Below are 23,531 nucleotides of genomic sequence, written 5' to 3' on the forward strand. Positions count from 1 at the left end.
CTCTAATCCAATGGCAGCACATGTGAGGACAGATAAGGATACCCTCCTCTCCTGCCACGTGCACAGTTTGGGGATGTGCTTTGCTCCTCTGCCAGCAGTAAAGTCCTCCTTTGTACCTTTTTAACATTCATTAAGAGACACTCACATACCAACTGCTTTCCTTACAGTGTTTGAAGTTGAAACCATCAGAAACTAGGAGCGGTTGTACTTCTTGGCTGATGGAATTGGCATATTGTATTCAAGGGGAAGCACTGTACAACTGAGTAGCAATAGTGTCTGAAATTAAAATTCTAGAGTGAACCTAATGATTGAGTTCCTCCCTAAAAAAGAAACATGTTAAGTAGCTACATATGCACAATATTTTATGGAAATGTTAAAGTACATTGATAGATTTTTTAAAAAATTCTTACTTTTGGTCTTCGAATTGATACTAAGTATTGGTTCCTAGGAAGAAGGGCCATTAGGACTAGGCAATTGGGATTAAGTGACTTGTGCAAGGTCATATAGCGAGGAAATATCTGAGGTCAGATTTGAACTCAGGACCTCCCAGCTCTAGATCTGGCTCTCTATCTACTAAGCCACCTTGTTGCCTCATATTGAGAGTTTTTAGATAGATGTAAGGAGACATTTTCAGATCTAAGAATGTAGAACTCACTTTAACAGAGTTTAGAAACAATTGTATGATCAATATTTAAACACTACTTATAGCTTATGGCAAACTAGAAAATAAAAAAAATTGGAGGGAGGGGTAACAATCATTATTTTGAAATTTGGTTATGTTTTCTTCTTGCATTTATGGATTGCCATCTGATTATATCACAGACCAACTGGCCTCATCATCTTCATGTCCCAGATAATTAAGAACAATTTGCAGACAATTCAGGATATTTATGACGAATGCTGGCTGGGTTTAAGTTCTCCTTTTTCCTATTTGAAGGCAATGATAATAAAAGATTGAAGTAATTCAGATTTGAGAGAAAGTAAGCCAAGGGAGCTAGCCCATCTACACACTGGAAATTCTTATAATTCTCCCTCTTGCAAAGTGAAAAACCACTCTTAAATAATTAATTTATTTTTTAAACACACAAACAGGAAAAAAAACCCTAGGAAACAAATATGAGGCTTTGGGGTTCCTCATTTGTTCCAGAAATAATAGGGACAAAACGGACCACGATATAGCTTCAATTCAATTTTTTAAAAAAGTATTGTGTCAGATACTATGCTAGTCCTTGAGAATACAAAGACACAGTCCTTGCCATCAAAAAGCAAAAATCTCTGTTGATGACTGCATGAGTTATGTGACTCATCATTGAGTCAGTTATACATATCTTTCCACACTCTCCATTTAGCTTCCTCTAGTTGGGCTCCATCTACTTTAAATCACCAGATCAATCAGGTAAAGCTGAAAGTGGTCTCAGGAGATTTCTTGCTGACAAAATAAGTACCTCTTCTACACCGATGGCATAGTTTTATTATCTGAAACCAAAAGCAGTCCTAAGCAGCTTGACTTTAGTTAATTATTGTGAGAGTAGTTTAGAATCTATTATATTAAAACTTACATTATTATATTTGATAGTCATTCTTTAAGAATTCATCTACTTAGGGTTATGACTTACTTATCCTGGAAGATTCACAAGGATGCCATTTCATTCAAAATAAAGCATTCTTTTGGGGGCCATACTAATGTATATCTGTGGTCCATGCAATGGATTTGCAACACTTGCCATTCAATTTGTTTAGATGAAAACTGTCCCTTCTATGCTTTATGGCAAAAACAAAAACAAAAACAAAAACAAAAACAAAACTCTGGGATCTGAACTAACACTTCTCTAAATTCATTAGTAGATCAAAATTTAAATTATTTCTTGAGAGAAAAAATGACCCTGCCCAGGGAGAGTAGCCTCCTTATTTATTTACCCTTTGGTGTACAATGGAATGGGAAGAGAATAAGATCTATGCTTTATTTTGCTGGAGGGAACTATTTCAGTCTATGCAGTTGGGTGACTGCACATAGGAGTTTTCGAGACTTGCTTGGGGCTCTACATTGCCCATAGTCACACAACTGTTTTTTTCAGGGCTAAGGCTTGAACCCAAGTCTTCCTGATTCTAGAATAGATCTTCTATCCACTATGTCATGTTGCCTCTTCCTACAGATCATGTTGTTAGAAAATGAGATATTAATCTTTCTGGTTGAGAAACATAAGAGCAATAACTGCTTCCTAAAGCATATTAACTCTGCCTCCTAAAAATCTCTAAAGTACATATCATCAACATAAAATAATTGACACTTAAGATGCTCATCAGGGAGTTCAGTCATGGATTAGCTGAGATCTAGAACTTGCCACAAGCTTGCTTGAGACAGCTGACATTTGAGAGACATCTTCAAGTCTATGAGTTAACTATCTATTCCCCCAGGTTGTCCAAGATCTATACCTACATTAAGTTGGGACATCAGAAAAATATGTGCTATAGATCTGATTATCTTAGCTTCCAGAAAAAAATGCTCTGACTCAGATTTAATGTTATGCCTTCAGCTTTTACACTCTTGATATAAGAAATGTCCATTTGAAGAATGTCTGCATCTTTCGTAAAATTATAGATGAAGGCGATGTCCATTATGGTACTTGGTAACTCTCACAGAAGGATCCAGGTGATTCATTTCTCCTAAAATTTAGTGCCAGGGAATATTTGTCTCTTCAGATGAACTTGAACACTGTTTTTATTAGACAATGAGAACTATATAACTCAATATTATATTAGCTTCTAAGATACTCTGATCTAAGTTCAGCGCTCAGCTGTAGAAACTAGCTCATGCACAGGTGCTTTGTACATTAATTTCTCCTTTTTTCCTCCCTTTTGGTTATCTTGGTTTCCAGTTTTCCCTGTGTTTATGTGTCTTGATCTTGTAGTGTGTCTTAACTACTTTTTAGGAGCGGGTGGGATATAAATGATTAAAATACCTTCATAAATAAAATGACTAAATAAAAAGCACTTTGCTAAGCTACGGATTCCAGTTTGTGAGTTCTTGTTTCCTCTGGCCTTTACATTGTTCCATGATATGCAGAAAATCATGTCCCCTCAATGACTACCTCAGTTCCTCAGGCTAAAAATAGGCTCTACCATTTATCAATAGAGAATGTTTTGTCCACAGATGAAGGAATGCCATTATTGATGGAGGAAGCCATGTGACTAAAGGACAGGATATCAAAGAACAGAGGAAAATAAAGGCAGAAAAAGACTTTCAGATTCATAAGGCAGAGTATCTCTGTCTCTAGTAGTATCCATTTTATTTTGTTATTGTCATTATTCTTATTCAAAATATACCTCACTAGGTATTTTGAAAATGGTAATGTCATAGGGGAAAAAACAAGATTTACATGAATCTGATTGTCTATCTCTCTTTCAAACTATTTTCCTTTTTAAAAGCAGACATTGTGACTGGTATGCTTTAAGTATTTTTTATACAGATTTTGAAACCTAAAGAAACATGCAGCTTTTCTGTTTTGAGCATACTTACTTTGAATCAGTAACTTTTTAAACTGCAGAATTTTGTAGTGCTTCTCATATACTTTCTCATGATATAGATTAGAAGTTTTGAGGAACAATTTATGTACCATTTATTTATTTCTTTTTCCATTTTGGGTACTTTTTAGAGCCAATTCATTGTAACTTGTCATATTTCATAATTAGTTTTCATTTCAGTGTCTTGAAGTAGCTACGATAAGAAATGAGTAGAAGAGAGGGATATTTACATTTTCTAAGACTTGGGTTAGTGAGGCACCAGAGATTCTACTGCATACTAGTTGGATTCATCATGCATATGCTTTTCCTTGTTCTCCTTTTGAGAGCATGCCTGTTAATCATTTGATTTCTGAAGGGAATAGAAACTTATGTGCCTTCAGTATTACTATTAATTACTTCAAAGAACTTTGTCTTTAAATGAGTATGTAAATATGATGAATGTAAAAATGCCTGTACTGTGAGTGAACACTGAATTCTGACAGCATTTCATCCCCAAAGCTTTGGTATATATTCTTTCATGCCCTCTCCAAAAAAATGAGACAATAAAATTTACAAATATGTATATTAGTATAAACCCCATCAATATTCCTTTTCATCTTGGACTTTAGAATGTTGTCTTCTTTTTCTAAAATGGAAAAAAATAGCTAAAACAGCTCTTTCTATTTGCATTGTTATTTCATGTTTGACAAAAATTTACATTTTTCTGGTCTGACCTTTCCCTATGCAACAGTTGTCTCTGTTCAACTCATACTCTTCCTCCTTTTTGGTTCTTTTAGGTTTTTGCTCTTTCTGTGTTAACCCTCATGGCTATAATCTTCTGTTCCTATCTGGAAAATTCCAATGCTTGGCTCAGTGGTCTTCAATTTTTTTTTATTATATAGTCTTATCAATTAAAACTTTTGAATACCTGTCCATGTCTATCTTTACTTATTTATGAAATGTATGTGATACTATACCAATCCTTAGGTCCATAATGTAATTTATACTGAAATGGAAATTACAAACAGATGAGATAAAGATAATTTGATCTGTCATCCTATATTTTTCTTCCCTTTCATGTTTTAATGCTTAAAAAGTATGGAGTATACTCAAGTTGAGAGGTGATAGAGTTTATTGAGTAGGGAAGGGACATGGTCCACTTTGCATTTTAGGAAAATCACTTTGGCAAATGTATCTAGAATAGACTGGAGGAAGAAACCCTAGCCAAGGTAATCATCTAGGAGTCTACTGCAACAGTCTAAGCCCAGGTGATAAGGGTCTGTGTTTGGAAGGCAGCCTGAAGAGGATAGAAGAGATGTACATAGATATGAAGATAAAGTAGCAGAATTTGTCAACTGATTGAATGAGGTAAAGAAAGGACTTGAAGCTGACCCCAAGGGTATGAAATCCTAAGTGACTAGAAGGATGGTCCAACCCTGGACAGTGATAGGGAAGTTTGGAAGAAGGGTGTTTTTGGGGTGAAGGGTAGTCTATTAATATCTCTATTGGACATCACAATCAAACACTGTATACATGCTCAACCTGTGTGCCTCACTCTGTCCCACCCAAAATGGAAATGGGATTCTTATTTATAAATCACTGTCCCCAGTACAGAGGGTGCCTGTCCGGGTCACAAGGTACTCTTGGGAAAAAAGGGTCTAAATCTAATTTTCCTAGTGTCCCTTAAACTCTGAAGCCCTCAGGGAGCATTTGCTTGCCTCAGAAAAGGGGCTTGCATAACAGAGCATAAAGACCAACCTGGGAATCAGGGTAGCGTGATAGATTTGGAAACAATACTTACAAGGTATCACAGTTAGTGTGGAATGTTCTCCACCTTCCTCCCTCCAAATGGCTTATCACACAACCCTTCTGGTCTGTCAGTGGCTCCCCTCAGAAGACCACAGCCACCGAAGGAGCCTTGCCCCTTACTTGGGATATTACTGGTCTAGCTAATGGACATCTTTGGCCCATGAAACCAATCCGACGTGTCTGACTTGTCTGAGAGGCTCTTCACACTTCTTTATAAAATGTCTAAACTTCCCTGACCCTGGCATAGCCCTTACCAAAAGAAAAGATGTGCTCCGGGTTCTCAGGGTACTCCAGAGTGCTCAGAGAACTTGATGAAGCAGTCCCCCTTATCTTGGAAACAGCTTTCGGGGAAATTATCCCAAATTTCTCCTTTGTTGTTGTTGTACAGCGCTTTGTGACACTATTTTGGGATTTTCTTGGCTAAGATACTGGAGTGGTTTGACGCTTTCTTCTGCAGCTCATTTAATGGATGAGGAAGGGAGGGAAAAAGGATTAAATGACTTGCCCAGGACCCCACAGCTAGTAAGTGTCTGAGGCCACATTTGAACTCAGGAATATGAGTCTTCTTGACTTCAAGTCCAGCATTTTATCCTCTGGGCCACCTAGTTACCCTTTCTCCTTTTTGAAAGGGCTTACTGGTCATGCCTGAAGACTCCTTAGTGTTACCCCTGGTTGAATTTCTTACCCATATTTCCCCAATTCTGCTTTCAAAGTGTCTGTTTGATGGACTACTCTGATTATCATCTGTTAGACCTAATGGGCTCCTGTGTTGTGTTGTGTGAGTGTGTCTAGCTGTGGGCTTTCTTTTGATGTTTCCTTCATTTTTCTTTCCTTTCTCTCTTTCCTAAGGTATCTCCAGTTAAGCCTTAGAACACCCAGCCCAGGCTCCTCTACCTTGTCCCCAACACATCAAATAAAAAGGAATTCTTGCTTTCAGCAGTGCCTGGCCTATTTGATTCTTCCCCTAAGACTCCTTAAGTGCCAGTGACTTAATTCTAATTATCATGGAGTTGATTTTACTCCCATTGAATCATTAAATCAAATAATGACTTTACTAGACAAATTCTTATCTTCTGCCCAGAGTTGGCTCTCTTCCAGTGATAAATTCCAAGATGTTCCCTTTAATCTGGGGATCAGCTTTACTTTCCCTAGCAGGGTCCTAGATTGAGTTTGGCCAATAACAGGAGAAAAAAAAAAGAAAATCACTCAAGGATCTTACATAGTTTCTTATTTCCAAGTGTCTCTGGTACTTTGCGTTAGCTAAGGGCACATCTTCCCCTCCAGTGCCAATTACTAACAAGCTGATTATTGCAGCTCCCAGCAAAAGGATCTCCTAACTCTGTGTTTTGTTCCTTTCAGGTATATTCATTTCAACCAAATAGAAACACTTCAGCCAGAAACCTTTGGAGACCTTCAGAAATTGGAGCGACTGTGAGTAGTGCCTTCTCTAGCACTTTGTTTCTTTTTGGTTAATTTAACCTGCCTTGATGATCCAGAGCCACTAGGTGACCTTTTGGCCCACTGTAGAGTGTTCTCCAGGAAGTCTAAGAGATACAGATTTGACTTATTATCTAGGATGAGGGAAAACAAAGATATCTTATACTTGAAAAACCAGAGGGCCTTTGGGGACTCATTCCTCCTTTCCTTCTTCCTTCAGAAGAGAATACCCCATATTTTGATTTCACCTTTTTAAAGATGCTTTGAGATTGAACTAAACTATAGCCTGATTCTAGCATTCCTATCATGTGTAGTTTCTCAGCTTAATATTTTCCCCTAAAGCAAAAATTAAGGAATATAGGCAGAAAATGAATCATTTTTTAGTAAGGACTAATTTCTACATTCAAACTCCAAATAACTTTCAGCAAGGGCACTTGGCTGTTATTTTATCTACATTTTATGGATATGCAAAATGGGCTCATCTTATTATATTATGAGCTCATGTTCTTTCCCCCTTTTTATATGCTGTTTACACTAACCTGAAGTGGCTGGCTCTCCTATTCACATGAAAGTATGGTATTAGTGAGGATTTGTATGTGTATCCATCAATCTATGGAAGAACTGGGTGGCACAGTGGATAGAGTGCTGTGCCTGAAGTCCAGAGAACTCATCTTACGGACTTCAAATCTTGCCTTTGACTCTTACTAACTGTGTGATCCTGGGTAAGTCATTCACCCTGTTTGCCTCAGTTTTCTCATCTGTAAAGTGATCTAGAGAAGGAAATGGCAAATCACTTCAGGATCTTTTCCAAAGAAAACCCCAAAATGGGCTCACAAAGAACTAGATAAGACTGAAAAGTGACTGAATTATTTATCTATGGACAGTAAATATAAATACAAAAATATACACATATATTACATTATGTTATATATACATCGTGTATATATATTTATAAACTTGTAAACCAAACACAAATATGCCTCAATGTCTCCTAAGGCAACTCATTCTACTTTTGAATAGCCTTCATCATTGAGAAGCTTTTCCTCATATCAAGCCTAAATTTTCCTCTTTGTAGCATCTCTTGATTCTGCCTTCTGGGGCCAAAAGGAACAAGCCTAATTCTTCTTCCATAAGACAACTATTCAGATATTTAAATACAGATCTTGTTCCACACCTCACCCCCTTACCAAGTCTTCTCTTATTGTAGTTAAGAGTATCCTCAGGTGTTTCAGTTGATTCTTTTGTCACATGAACTCAACAGCCTTTACCATCTTGGTTGCCCTTTATAGGATGATCTTTGAATCATAAATATTCTCCTTAAAATAACTTTCTGGAGCTGAGCACAGTTCTTCAAATTTTATATGATGAAAGCAGAGCAATAATATATGATGATAATAGTAGATAGTATTTATCTATTGCTTCAAAGTGTACAAAACACTTTATAAATATCTAATTTATCCTTGCAACAACTCTCAGAGGTTGGTGCTATTATGATCCCCGTTTTACAAAGGAAGCAACTCAGATTTAGTGTCTTGCTCATGTTCACACAGACAAGTAAATATCTAAGGCTGGGTTTTAACTCAGGTTTTCCTGACTCCAGGTCCAGACCCATATCTGCTGTGTCATATAGCATCTGCCTAATTCAGGTGATTACATCCCTTATTCTTGACGCTATGCTCATCTTAATGCAGCTGAGATTATATTATTTTCGTGGGCCGCTCTATCCCACTTTTTACTCATATGCAACTTGTACTTCACTAATAAGCCCTACAGAGATTTTAAGAACTGCCATCTAGTCTCAAAATCTTAATTAATAAGTGAAATGAAAATAAAAATGAAAATAAAACAACTCTGAGGTACCACCTGATATCAGACTAGTTATTATGACCAAAAAAGAAAATGACAAATGTTGGAGGCGATTTTGGGGGTGAACTGATCTGTTTTTTCTGGATAGCAATTTTTTACCATTCCCTAAAGGCTATAAAACCTTCTATATCCTTTTCCCCAGAAATATCATTGGGTCTTAGTTCCAAAGAGATAAAAATCAAAAGGACCTATCTGTACAAAAATATTTACAGTAGCCCTTTTTTTGTGGTGAGAAAGAGTTGGAAAGTGAGGGAATATCTGTCAATCAGGGAGTGATTGAATAAGTAGTGTTGGAATGATTGGAATATATATATATATATATATTGTAATAAAATGATATTATATTATAAGAAGTGATAGCAGGATAATTTCAGAAAAACCTGAAAAGACTTACATGAACTGATGCAGAGTAAAATGAGCAGAACCAGAACATTGTGCACACTAACAATAATGAACAAATATGAATGACAGCTATTCTCAGCAATAAAATAATCTAAGAAATTTCCAAAGGAAAAATACCATCTGCCTCCAGAGAAAGGACTGATGGTGTCAAAATCCAGCCCAAAGGATACTTAAAAATTTCACTTAAATTTTTTTTCTGTTCAAATTTTGTTCAACAAAAGGACTAATGTGGGAAAATGTTTTACATGATTGTACATGTAAAATCTATATCAGATTCCTTGTCCTCTCAGAGAGATGGATTAGTTTCTTGTACCTAGAATATCCCTTCTCCTTTATATCTTGTTGAATATGAATATACATGAAGATGAATATACATCTCTTACTCCAATCTCCTTAATCTCTTAATAACATCCCTTTTCTCTTTCTCGATGGATAACTTCCCCTATGACTTTACTGAGCAGACTTCTTGATATTATCATACATTCTCCTTTATTTCCACCCAATCTCAACAGATAGTGACCTTTCTACTTTCCAAGAATAATTCTTTCTCTTGGGTTCTTGATCACATTTTATCCCATTCCTTTTTGGGGAATTTTCCCAGTCAAATTTTTCCTAAATCTCATTCATCTTCGATATTTTCCTATTTGTTGGCTCCTTCCCCGTTGGCTACTATAACCATGATCAAATCCTCTGTCCTTAAAAAATATCCCATTTACCTTGCCATATATTTATTCAACCTGTCATCCTTTATTTCTCTTCCCTTTCATGTCTTAATGCTTAAAAAGTATAGAGTATATTCACTGCCTCTTCTTCCTTGTGGGTTCTTTATAATTCCTTTTGGGGAGTTGACATTAAATTTTTAGTGTTAATTTCTGAGACTGTATATTTCTTCTTGCATAGCTATAAACTCCTCAGATCTGTGTTTCACCTGTCTCTGATTCTAAACTGTCTCAAGTCATAAACCCAACTAGAGAAGCTTTCTCTATCATTTTCCCCTAGTTCAGGTAAGACTGTCACTGGCCTAAGAGCCAGACTTTCTGCAACTGTATTTTTATGTTTTAATTCTATATGAGGTCTCAGTGATCACATTTTAAATCCTATCCTGCTTGTTTGACCTGGGTGCTTGACTGTTCCAATTAGTCTGTCTTGATTTTGATTTTTCCCTGCCATAGTAATTCAGGAGGAGGGCCTGAACCTTTCTCCCCTGACATTTTTTGAAAATACATTACTGACTCTGGGACATAAGTCAAGTAATTCCAGACCATTATAATTCTTCATCTTAATCTTATGAATTTCTTCACAAATAAAGAGGAAAAAGCCACTGATATTGTGAATGGGGAGGAATGATGACATGCTCGTATGAACATATTTACCCATATACTTTATTAATATTTACTTATATTTTATCTCTAGGCAATAGTATAATAAATACATATATGCACACATATAATATAATGGATATATATGCAAATAAGTGTATGTTTCTTTTAGAGTGCAAATTTGAAGAAGCCCAGGATTACAAGAGAAGTAAAACATACACATATCATGAAAATTGTAAAATTATTCTATGATGTGATTTCTGCTTATTTTAATATATTTCATATATGCATATTTCCTTTGTTTGACATGTCTATTAAAATAAGCAATTGTTTACCATTTCCATGGTTTCTTTCTTTGAGTCAATACATTTTATGCTCATATACAATATTTTCTTATTATTTCATTTAAATGTCACAAATAGGTACTACAAGGAAGATAATAATTCTTAGAGATTTCTGTTATACTGAAGATAACATACATTAAACAGTCAATATCCAAAAAAAATTCCTGCATCTATTGAAAGTAAACCAGCAGAGAATATTATACCCTGAACTTAAAACCTCATTCTATTGCAAAGTAGCATAGGGTTTTTAATAACTACAAACAGTCAGAATCAGTTGTGCCACAGCCAGTGAGTTCAATAACCCTGCTGAGAGTGCTCAATCAACTGAAAATAAAGTGGGAGGTTTCTTAAAAGATCATCACCTACCAGCCCAACAGGATTCACTAATGACTCCAAAGCTATAAACCTCTAACACCTCATTAGTTTTCAATTGTTGCATATTGTTTAGCAAAAGTATTGTCTATTTCCCGTGATGTCCTATTGGGATATGGTCAAAATCTCATTTTTATGGATCACTGCTTACCAGGAAGTGTCTTTCACTAAGCAAAAGACAATAAAACTCGGAATGATGAGACTGTAGTCTAAGTATTTGGACAAATATTGAAACTGAAAATAGGGTCCTGGATTTTGCTGTTTAATAGCGTTTGTTCATATTGTGGAGAGCAACCGCTGACTTAAGGATTCAACTCAATGCCTAATCATAGGTTGATAGATTTAGAATTAGCAAGGACCTTTGAGGTCATCCAAGTCAAGTGTTGTTTTACAAATGGAGAAACTGAGGCACAGAGAGGTTAAGTCAGTGGTTCCCAAACATTTTTAGCCTACCGTCCCCTTTCCAGAAAAAAACATTACTTAGCCCCCTGGAAGTTAAATTTTTTAAAAAAATTCAATAGCAATTAATAGGAAAAATAAATGCACCTGTGACCATCACCACCCTCCTGGATTACTGCAGCACCCAACAGGGGGCAGTAGTGCCCACTTTGGGAATCACTGGATTAAGTGATTACCTAGGATCACAGAGCTGATGGATTTCAAACTCAGGCTTTCTTTACTCCAAATCCAACACTTTTATTGTCTATAGTTTATACCAGTGATTCCCAAAGTGGGCACCATCGCCCCCTAGTGGGTGCTGCAGCGATCTAGGGAAGCGGTGATGGCCACAGGTGCATTTATCTTTCCTATTAATTGCTATTAAAATTAAAAAAAAATTAATTTCCAGGGGACTAAGTAATATTTTTTCTGGAAAGGGGGTGGTAGGCCAAAAAAGTTTGGAAACCACTGGTCTATACCGTACATAGGAGGCCCTTGATCAATATTTTTTTTCCTAAACACTTACCTCTCATATTAAAATCAATAGAGTGTATTAGATTCAAGGCAGAAAAGCAGTGGGTGCTAAGGAATGGAGATTATGTGACTTGCTCAGGGTCACGCAACTAGGAAGTATCTGAGACCAAATTTCAACCCTAAGCCTCTCATCTCTAGTCTTAGCTTTTAATCTACTAAGTCACAGAGCTGAAACCTTGATCAATACTTTTTAAACAGATCCTTAACACTTATGCTTATATATTTCTGGGGAAATTTTATTTTTAAATTTTAAAAATTTAAAAATTTATTTATTTTATTTTATTTTTTAAAAGACATCATCCTTTGGGGAATAATTGTTCACTTGTTTTTCAGTCATGTCCGACTCTTCTTGGTAGAGATACTGGAGTGGTTTGTTATTTATTCCTCTCTCATATTTTACAGATGAGGAAGACTTACCCACGGTCACAGAGCTAATAAGAGAATGAGGCCAGATTTGAAAGCAAATCTCCCTTACTCCAGGCCCATCTTTCTATCCATTATACCACCTAGCTATAATATCTGTTTTAAAAGTTACTTACCTGTTTTAGAATAATATCTGTTTTAAAATCCTTATCATTTTTTATTATACTTTAATCAAGCATTATTTTCTGTTTTTCAGATTTTTGCACAACAATAAATTGTCTAAAATTCCACCTGGGAGTTTTTCTAATCTGGATTCACTGAAGAGATTGTAAGTTTTTAAGACATTTCTTCCCAAGTTAAAATTGGAATAAAATAGAATAAAACAATAGATTTTACTTTCACTTTTTGTATTCTGAAAGGTGATGGCAACTTTGGATGATTGGATATAAAAATGTTTCAGATTATTCCAGTTGTACAAAGGCCAAAAGATATTTGAAATAGTTTGTCTCAGATGGAGCTGTAATCAATCTACTATTTCTCATACATCTAGCTAGGCTTTATGTTTATTATCATATTATTTCTCTAAAGATTCCCAATTAAATCCAAAAACTTTCTAATCTTCCTTTCCTTAAACTTTTCTTAAAAAACAAAAATAGTACAATACCGTAGAATTCCAAAGGTGTTTCTTTAAAAAGCATTTAGAATTTTTAATACTTGTATGATCATCAAGTTGAGTTAATTTTCTACTGTAGTCCTTATTTCAATCTCCCTTTTATTCATTATTCCATCTGTTTCTCCATTAAACTTTCCTCTCCAAGATCCTCTTCCATGTTGATCTCCATTCTCTCTCTTTTTGTCTATTGTACTCTTCTTTTTTTTCTACGTGTTCTTGTGTTTTTCCCTGATATACACAAATCGAAGTTACAGGCAATAGATGGATGGCAAAGATAAGGATTTTCCACTACATAGTTCTAGGTAGTTGAGAACATCACTGAAAGCAGACAAAAGAACATCTGTTGGTGGCCTTAAGTTACAATGAAAACTTTGCCAGCTACTGGAGTGTGTTCGCTGCCTGAATGAAGGCTTATGGGCAAAAGAGTGTGAAGGCTAAGCAAAAGCCAACAACACTAAAATACTAATGTTTTTGGTGAGTTGGTAACAAGATACAATACTGTGAAACCTTTCAAATGTTAGAGATCCTGTGTGACAAAAAGGCACTGCTCTGCATTTTCTCCTGTCAATAATTCCAGTTCTCAAATAAATAAGGTTTCTTTCTTTTTCTTTCTGTAATCATGTTTGGTAATTCTCAAGGAAAACACAAACAGGGCAACCTATCATGGGTTTTTTGGTACAGTGTACTTGGAGCCTATATCCTATTTACAAAGAAATTTCATGCATCTTTCTACCTTTGAACTGTTTGTCTGAATCACATTTACTAATACTCTTTTTTTCATTTTAAATTCCTTGTTGATTACCAGTGATCAGTTTGTTGATTTTTTAAATCAAGTTAATTTTTATTTTTAAATATTTTTCCATGTTTACATGATTCATTTTCTTTCCCTTCCCCCTTCCATCCACCATCCCAAAGCTGACAAGCAATTCCACTGGATTGTACAAAGCTTATCATTTGGTACCTCTTTTCCTATTATTCATTTTTGCTGCTATTTTTTAAAGTCTAAACTCCACTTCACATACCCATATAATCATGTGATAAGTGATGTAATGTTTTTCTTTTGCATTTCTACTCCCATAGTTCTTTTGCTCAAATAGATAGCATTCTTTCACATAAGTCCTTAAGGAGTGTCCTGACATTGGAATATTCCACAATGTTTTACTTTCTGTGTACAATGTTCTTCTGGTTCTACTCATTTTACTCTGCATCAGTTCATTGAGGTTCTTCCAGTTCATATAGAAATCCTCCAGTTCATCATTCCTTTCAGCACAATGGCATTTCATCACCACCAGATATCACGATTTGTTCAGCCATTCCCCAATCAAGGGATACCCCCTAATTTTCCAATTTTTTTCCACTACAAAGAATACGGCTATAAATATTTTTGTATGAACATTTTTTTCCTTATTATCTCTTTGGGGTACAAAACTACTAGTGTTAACCAGTGCTCTTAACAAAACACTAAGGTTTTGTTTATTTGTTTGTTTGCTTCATTAAAACTGTGAAATACAGAATCCATTGAAAACTGTGAATAGGATTTCTTCTGAATTGTCAATGATGGTTCTTCAAGCTATAATATTCAAGTACCTTTTCTTAAAGAGTCCTCTGATGTTTGTGTTTATTTTGTCCAATATATCCTAATTTCTTCTCCTTTACAAGATATGTTTTCTTCTTCCTTAGAGTTTCATGTAATTTTTACTTACTTGTCTAGGTAATTTCAGATTACTAAATTACTAAATTCTTTTCAGTTTCCTTCAATTCAGTAATTTTTTAAAAGTCAATAAACATTTATTAAGTACTTACTATGTGCCAGTCACTGTTTTAAGCCTTAAGGATACAAATAAAGGCACCTAGTATGTGTGGTGCAAAATATAAATAAATATTAAGTAAAAGTATATATGTATAAGTAAATATAAAGTAAATATGAATAAATATAAAGTAAGACACTAAGAGGACATGAAACTGGGTCATAGAGAAATCTGGCTGTGTTGGTTGTAAGCCTAGTTTACTTTTATTCCAAAGATTTCAACATGCTTTATATAGTCGCATTAATGTCAGTTAGATAGAAAGTGTCTTCTGTATTTTACAGATGGAAAAGCAATTTAAAGAACTTGCTTTGAAATCTGTTGTCAATCAGTGACAGAATGAGTACTGTAGTGTACATAGTTATTCCTCTTCAATCCTTTACCTGATTTACAAGCCATGATATCAAAATTCTTGAAGGATCTATGCTTTTATTAAGATGGGGAGCTTCCATTTTTGAAACTCCCTGCAGGCCAGCAGTATCCTGTCTATGATTTGATAAGCTCTAAGCAGTTGCTTGAATTACATAGAGGTTAAATAATTTGCACAGGTTTGCATGAGATTGTAATAGCGATTTTTCAAGATTGAAGCAAAATAAGAGAAAAAATCAACTGAATGAATCATATCTACAGTTGAATATAATTCTATTTTCAAAATTATTTGGAGGCTTTTTAGCCATCAAAGTATGATTTAGTAGGTGAAACATAAGAATGGGAGAAAGGAGTTTGAATTCTATTTTTAATGTCACCAATATGTTCATATGTATGATATTTTATGGGCCCCCTTACATCAGTTTCTCCATCTGTACAATAAGAAATATAATTCTTGACAACTGCTACCTCATAGGAGTATTTTGAAGAATAATGAAATGACTTTTAGGAAGTACTTTCAGATCCTTGGGCAAAAAGCACCATGAAAGTATAAAAGACTTTTCATTTTATTTTCTGACATAAAAATCTTATTCCTCATGATGCAATTTCTTTCTTCCAATTTTCTTCCCAAATTATCTTTCAAGCAAAAAATGTGACATAAGCTGGACTGTGAAAATGCTTCTGTACTATCATCTTAGATTGGTAATTATCAGAAGACGGAGACTATATCAGCTCATTTCCTGTATTACCTTACATAAACGTTACCTGCGTCTTTGAGTTTAGTATATGCAGATACTAGTAATTTTGAAATGAACACCAGAGAAGTAGCTTAACATGGCAACAAAATAAAACAAAACAAAACAAAATGCTGAACTTGGGATTCTGCCTCTACTTGCAAATTGCATGCTCCTGGGCAAGACTCTTAACCTTTTTCTGATCCAGAACTGCTTCAGCCTCAAGAATGAGATGGATGATAATTCCTGCTGCCCCTATATCTAAGGGCCTTTGTCAGGATCAAATGAGGTAATGCATGTAAAGCACTCTGGAAACTTTCAAGTGTTATAGAACTGTTAACTATCATGATCAATATTTAATAAGCCTAAAAAATTTAAGAAAGTCTCTCTTTTTTCATGAACATATACCAATTCCTTCCAAGTCATCTAGCATTAAAAAAAAATCAAATTTCTTTGTTTCTTTCTCGGCCAATGTTGTAATGCTGAATGCTGCTTAAAGTAGACGAAAATATCATTGGGAAATAATAACAAAATACAGTAAAACAGATAACATTACATTTTAAAACTAAGTCAACATGCAGTATGGTTTCATGCCCTCTGTTTCTATTTGAATTTGACACCACTACTGTATAGCCTGCATCACAAAATATTGTTTTCAGTAGAAGTGCAGAACCATAATAACGAGACAACATAACGAATTTATGGGATACAGCCAAAGCAGTACTTGTGGGAAAATCTGTATCTCTAAATTCTTATGTTAATAAATTAGAGAAAGAACAGAGCAATAAATTAGGTATGCAGCTACAAAAATTAGAAAAAGAATAAATCAAAAATCCACAATTAAAAAACAAATTGGAAATCTTGAAAATCAAAAGTGAGATAAATAAAATTGAAAGTAAATCATTGAACTGAAATAAGCCTAAAAGTTGATTTTATGAAAAATTAATAAAATAGATAAATCATTGATTAATTTGATTAAAAAGGGAAAGAATATCAAATTATGAGTATCAAAAATGAAAAGGATGAATTCACCACCAATGAAGAGGAAATTAATGCAATTATAAGGAGTTATTTTACCCACTTATATGCTAATGCATTTGATTACCTAAGTAAATGGATGAATATTTACAAAAATATAAACTGTACAGATTAACAGAAAAGGCAATAGAATACTTAATCCTACTTTAGAAAAAAGAAATTTAACAAGTCATCAGTGAATTCCCCAAGAAAAACCCTGGGACAAGATAGATTCACAAGTGAATTCTACCAAGCATTTAAAGAACAATTAATCCTAATGCTGCAAAAACTATTTGGAAAAATAGGTAAAGAAGGAATCCTACCAATCCATTCTGACACAAATATAGTGCTGATACCTAAAACAGGAAGAGCAAAAATAGAAATATAATATTATAGAGCAATAGCCTTAATGAATATTGATAAAATTTTTTAAATAAAATGATAGCAAGGAGATTATAGTGATATGTCACAAGGATAACTAACTATGACCAGGTGGGTTTTATTCCAGGAATGCAAGGTTGGTTCAATATTAGGAAAACTAAGGAAAACTATCAGTATAATTGACCATATCAATAACAATCACCAGAAATTATATGATTATTTCAATAAATGCAGAAAAAAGCTTTTGACAAAATATAGCAGCCCTACATATTAAAAAGGTTAGAGGGCAAAAAACAAATAAACAAACAAACCCAAAACATTAGAGAGCATAGAAATAAATGGAGCTTTCCTCAAAATAAGTACCATCTATCTAAAATTATCAGTAAGCATTGTCTGTACTTGGAGACATCTAAAAACCTTCCTAATAAGATTATAGGTGAAACAAGGATGCATATTATCACTACTATTATTCAATATTATATTAGAAATGTTAGCTATATCATTAAGAAGAAAAAGAAATTAAAGGAATTAGAATAGGCAATGAAGAAACAAAATAATCACTCTGTAGATGATCTGATAGTATACTTAGAGAATTCCATAGGATCAACTAAAAATTAGTTGAAAAAATTAACAACTTTAACAAAGTTGCAGGATACAAAATAAAATAAACCCATATAATTTCCTAGGAGAAATAGATAGAAAAAGAAATTCCATTTAAATTAATGGTAGATAATATAAAATACTTGGGAGTCTACCAGCCAAGACAAACCCAGGAACTGTATTGTGATAATTAGATTAAGTCTACACTGCCCATCTTTAGATTTAATCACCAAAGGTGAGAGCACCTTCCAATTCTGGGATGTCCTAACCCACATGTGCTAGAGTGAGTAATAAATCAGAATCAACCAACCGCCTTCTATGCTTTCTCTGAGAAAGTGTCTATTGTGATTGGACACGCGGGGCTAGGGGAAAGCACTGGAAGTGGCATATGTGACCCCTTTAAAAAGAGGGAGTTGAGTGAGTGAGGCGGCTTCTGGTTTGGTGAAGGGGACCTGAGGGAGATTTGCTGGTTCGTGACCGAGACTGTTCTACATGGTGAGTTTAAAGACTGAATCTTCCCTGAACTTCTATTAAGAAACTTCCTTTTATAGACTCTGAATGAAGTTTGCTCCATTCACCTCCAGGCCTCTGCCCTCTAACCCTAGGCTGATGATTAAGATCTACCTGGATTAATTAGTGGGATAGATTCTTATTTTCTTCCTCTCTCTCTTCTCTCATGTAAATAAACTTCCATAAAAGTCAATCTTGATTTGAGATTATTCTTAATTGAGGATTGATAATAGTCCAGTCCCCTGGTGATCATCTTTAATATATTGAACCCATAAAACCCCTTTTTTACCCTTACAGTATGAATTAAATTATAAAACACTTTACACATAAAGTCAGATCTAAACAATTGGAAAAATAGTCATTGCTTGTATACAGGCTTAAAAATATGATAAAAATATCAATTTTACCTAAATTAATTTATCTTTTCAGTGCCATGCCAATCAAACTGCCCAAAAATTATATAGATATAGATTTTTTCATCTGAAAGAAGAAAAAGCCAAAAATATTAAAGGAATTAGTCAACAAATAAGCAAAGGAAGGTATCTAGGAGTACCAGATCTCAAACTATATTACTAGGCAATAATAATCAAAACAGTCGAGTACTGACTAAGAAATAGAGAAGTGGTAAATTAATGGAATAGATTAGATACACAATACTTATTAATAAATGACCATAATAATTTCATGTTTGGTAAATTAAGATCTAAGCTTTAGAGACAAAAAAAATCACTGAGATAAAAAATAATGGGAAAATTAAAAAATTGTATGGTAGAGACTAGGAAGAGACACAACAAATTACAACAGGGGTACATGTACACCAAGGCCAACATTGGTATATGATTTAAACATGAAAATAATACCATTTGCAAATTAGAGGAGCATTGAAGAGTCTATCTGTCAGCTTTATGGATAAGGGAAAAAGTTAGGATCCAACAAGACATATAGTGCATTATTGAATGCAAAATGGATAATTTTGATTCTTTTAAATTAAAAAAAAATTGTCAAAATAAAACCAATGCAACAAGATTAGGAAGAAAGCAGGAATCTGGGGGAAATTTTTTAAATAATATCTTTGATAAAGGTCTCATTTCTAAAATATATTTAGAACTGAGTCAAATTTATAAAAATATAAATTATTTCCCAAATTATAAATCATCCAAGGATATAAACAGGAAGTTTTCAGATGAAGAAACAAAAGTTGCTTATAGTTATATGAAAAAATGCTCTAAAACATTCTTGATTGGAAAATCACATAAAAAAACTCACACCTATCTGCCTGGATAATGTGACAGAAAAGGAAAATGATAAATGTTTGAGGGGATGTGGGGAAACTTAGACATTAATATAATTGGCTTACTCGTGGTCTGATCCAGCCATTCAGGAGAACAGTTTGTAACTATGCCCAAAGGGTTCTAAAATTGTACATATCCTCTGATCCACCAATGCTACTACAGTTCTATAATCCCAAAGACATTAAAAAAAAAAGGGAAAGGACCTATTTGTACAAACATATTCATAACAGCTCCTTTGTGGAACAAAGAATTAGAAATCAAGGGATTTGTTCATTAGTTGAGGATTGACTTAATAAGTTGTGGTATGTGATTGTGGTGCAATGCTATTGTGATATAAGAAATGATGACCAGGATGATTTTGAAAAAAACTTGGGAAGACTTGCATGAATTGATGCAAAGTGAGTGAGCAAAACTAAAAGAACTATGAAGAGAGAACTGATAGAGCCTGATTGCAGACTGAAACATAGTACATTTCTCTCTCTTTTTATTGTTCTTGTCCTTTTCCCCCTCTTCTTCCTCCTCCATCTATATCAGATTGTTTGCTGTCTTGGGGAGAGAAGAAGGATGGAAGACATTAAGGGAGGACAGGTGGGAAGGCTGGAGAGAATTTGGAACTCAAAATTATAAAAGAATGTTAAAATTCATTTTTACATTTAATTGGAGAAAAAGACAAAATATTAAAAAATGTGCAGTGCCATGATACCTTTAGTTCAGACTTTTTACTAAATTTAGATAAAAAATATTCATTCTTTCTTCTTTTTCTTCAGTTTCTATGGTCACCTTAATTGCAGGTCATTGTTATAAAAAGAAAGATCTGACCTTTTTACTGGATTTTTAAAAATGAAAAACTAGAACTAAAAGAACACACAGAAGAAAAGAAAGTGTCATATGACCCATGAAAGCCCAGCAGGTGAATGATGTTGTAATTAAGGAAAGTGAGACCTGTTTTAACTTGGCATTTCTAATGTTTCCTAAGGCATCTGTAGTGCCATCACTTCTTGCATTTAGCTACTGTTCCTGTAGATAAGAATCTGACGTGGATATTGAAGTAAGAACTGACTCTTTCATATTTAGCAATTGCAAACTCTTTTTATTGAGACTACCACACATTGAACTGATAGTGCTAATCAGATGAATGAACTTTTGGACTCAGTAATGCTGAATTTGCTCTATTTTCCAATCAAGCTGCTGGCACAACAAAGTGATCAATGACAAAGAATAAAACAGGACAATCAGAACCCAACAATGCATTTCCTGAGTAAGCAATCTGTGCCTTTTATATTTAAAATATAGTTCCTTTCCCCCTTTAAAATAATCGTGTAGTGACATCATTTATATTTAGATCTCCTTCATTTACACATCTTCACTTCTATATTTATACCCTTTATTTCTTCCCTCTTTGTGTAAGCCTGCAAGCTGTTCCTTGCTACTAAAAGTTAAAAAAAAAGAGAGAGAATAAAAGCATTTAGGAGAATCAGATATCAACTGAATCTTACTTTATATATAGTGTTCTTTACCCATAATTGCCTGCTCCTGCTAAGAGGGGAGATTGACAAATTTTCTCATTTATTATCTATTGTCAGGATTAATCATTATAATTACCCAGCATTCGGTTTTTATTTACATTGTAGCAATTGTATATGCATTTTTTGTTTTGTTGACTTTGTGTCAGTTCACATAAACCTTCCTAAACTTCTCAGAGTTCATCATAGTTATTATTCGTTCCAGCACAATAATATCCAATTGAATTTATGTACCATGATTTGTTTAGCTATTCTCCAAATGATGGGCATATACTAAACTAAAATACCATTCTGCATAGCACTCAAAATGTTTCCATTATGGGCATTTTTTTCTGTTACAAGTAATTTCATAAGTGTAAGTTCCATTTAAAAAATAGATGCATAATATAATTCTTGAATACAAGTGAGAAGATATTTTCCTTCTCTAAATTTAAGTTATTTTGTTTTAGTGCAGATACATATCATTCCTTAGTCAAATGTAATATCAACTATTCAGAATGAGAGAGTCAGGAGATCTTGGGGTGTTTTGTCTAATTTCTGCCATTCTTTGTATGACCTTGGAAAATTCACTTTTGCATTTGAAGGTTTTTTAAAGCTCCAAAATTCTACAAGTTCCTAAAATGATTAGTCTGCCATTTTCCCTTGCTGTATCTGATTCTACCATGATAAGAATATTGTGGGGACTGTTAATGATGTCCCATGAGACTTACCATGCTCCCCTGAATGATTTTTTCCAAGTCTTGGGAGTAGAATGGCTTCATGTTTCTTTGACTTTCTGGATGAATTCCCTTAACAATTTGAGATAGAAAAATGCTTTTCAAAGTTCAAATAGGTCTTATTCTATTATATATTCAGGTATGTTATCTATATTTTCATCGTGTCATGATATTCTTTGAAGACAATGTTTCCAGAGGCACTTTTAAAAATAGGTTTTGGCTTATTTTAAATGTACATTTGAACACTCAAAAGGTTGTTTTGCTTTTACCAAGCATGATTTTGTGAAACTCAAATAATGTTTCTACATTTTATGATTAGATATTAGAAATAGCAAAGAAAAAAATTTCAAGCTTGTAAAGTGGTCACTGACATATGTATACATTCATGACATGTTTATCTGCAATTTTTAAATTGTTGTTTAATTGTTCAGTAATGCTTGACTTTTCATGACTCCATGGACCATGGAATACCAGGATGATCTATCCTCTACTATCTCCTGAAGTCTGTACAATCTCATGTTGATTGCTTCTATGATACTGTCCATTTCACCCTCTACCATCCAATTCTCCTTTGACCTTCAGTCTTTCCCAACATCAGGGCTATTCCCAATGAATCCTCTCTTCTCATTATGTGGCAAAGTATTTAAAGTTCAGCTTCAGTACTTGCCCTTCCAAAGAATAGTCTGAATTAATTTCTAAGTATTGACTGATTTGATCTCTTTGCTATCTAAAAGTCTTCTCCAGAACTACAATTTGAAAGCATCAATTCTGCAGCTTTCAGATTTCCTTATAGCTTCATTCTTACAGCCATACATTGATTGCATTGGAAAAACTATGACTTTTGACTATATACATCTTTGTTGGCAAGATGATATTTCTGCTATTTAGTAAACTGTCCACATTTGCCAAAGCTTTCCAAAGAGCACGTATCTTTTAAATTCATGGCTGTAGTCGTCATCTGAAGTAATCTATTAGCTCAAGAATATAAAATAAGACTTTGCTTCTGTTTTCCTCTATTTGCCAAGAAGTGGTGGGACCAATTGCCATAATCTTTATTTTTTGATGTTGCTTCAAGACAGCTTTTACTCTCCTCTTTCACCTCCTCAAGAATCCTTCTTCATTTTCTTCCATTACAGTGGTATCATCTTCATATTTGACATTATTGTTTTTCTCCAGCAACCTTAGTTCTGACTTCAGATTCATCCATCTGGGCATTTTGCATGATGTACTCTGTCTATAAGTTAAATAAATGAAGTGACAATGTATTACTTTATTATATTCATTTTCCAATTTTAAACTAATCAGTTGTTCCATGTTTGGCTCTAACTGTTACAAGCTTGTGAGGAGAGAAGAAAGATAATCTAGCATATACACATATATTTCTGTTTAACCAAAACTCATTTTACTGGATTGGGGAGGGCAGAGGAGAAAAAAATAATAACTTCTATTCATTCATTTTTGCTACAAAAACATTGCTGGGAAAGTAGGGTCTCTCCTTACCATGAGTCCCTCTGATCAACTACCAT

The 23,531-nt window shown here is 34.2% G+C and overlaps 1 protein-coding gene across 1 annotated transcript in view; it reads left to right on the forward strand.

Annotated features, from left to right (window-relative positions):
- PXDNL (peroxidasin like) overlaps positions 1 to 23,531 on the forward strand; it is a 361,514-nt gene that overhangs the window by 172,271 nt on the left and 165,712 nt on the right. Inside the window, exons 5-6 of the mRNA XM_044682749.1 lie at positions 6,670 to 6,741; positions 12,642 to 12,713. Coding sequence (XP_044538684.1) covers positions 6,670 to 6,741; positions 12,642 to 12,713 — 144 coding nt within the window. The remainder of the gene's footprint in view (positions 1 to 6,669; positions 6,742 to 12,641; positions 12,714 to 23,531) is intronic.

Source organism: Gracilinanus agilis, chromosome 1 (assembly GCF_016433145.1).
Source record: "Gracilinanus agilis isolate LMUSP501 chromosome 1, AgileGrace, whole genome shotgun sequence".
Taxonomy (NCBI): Eukaryota; Metazoa; Chordata; class Mammalia; order Didelphimorphia; family Didelphidae; genus Gracilinanus; species Gracilinanus agilis.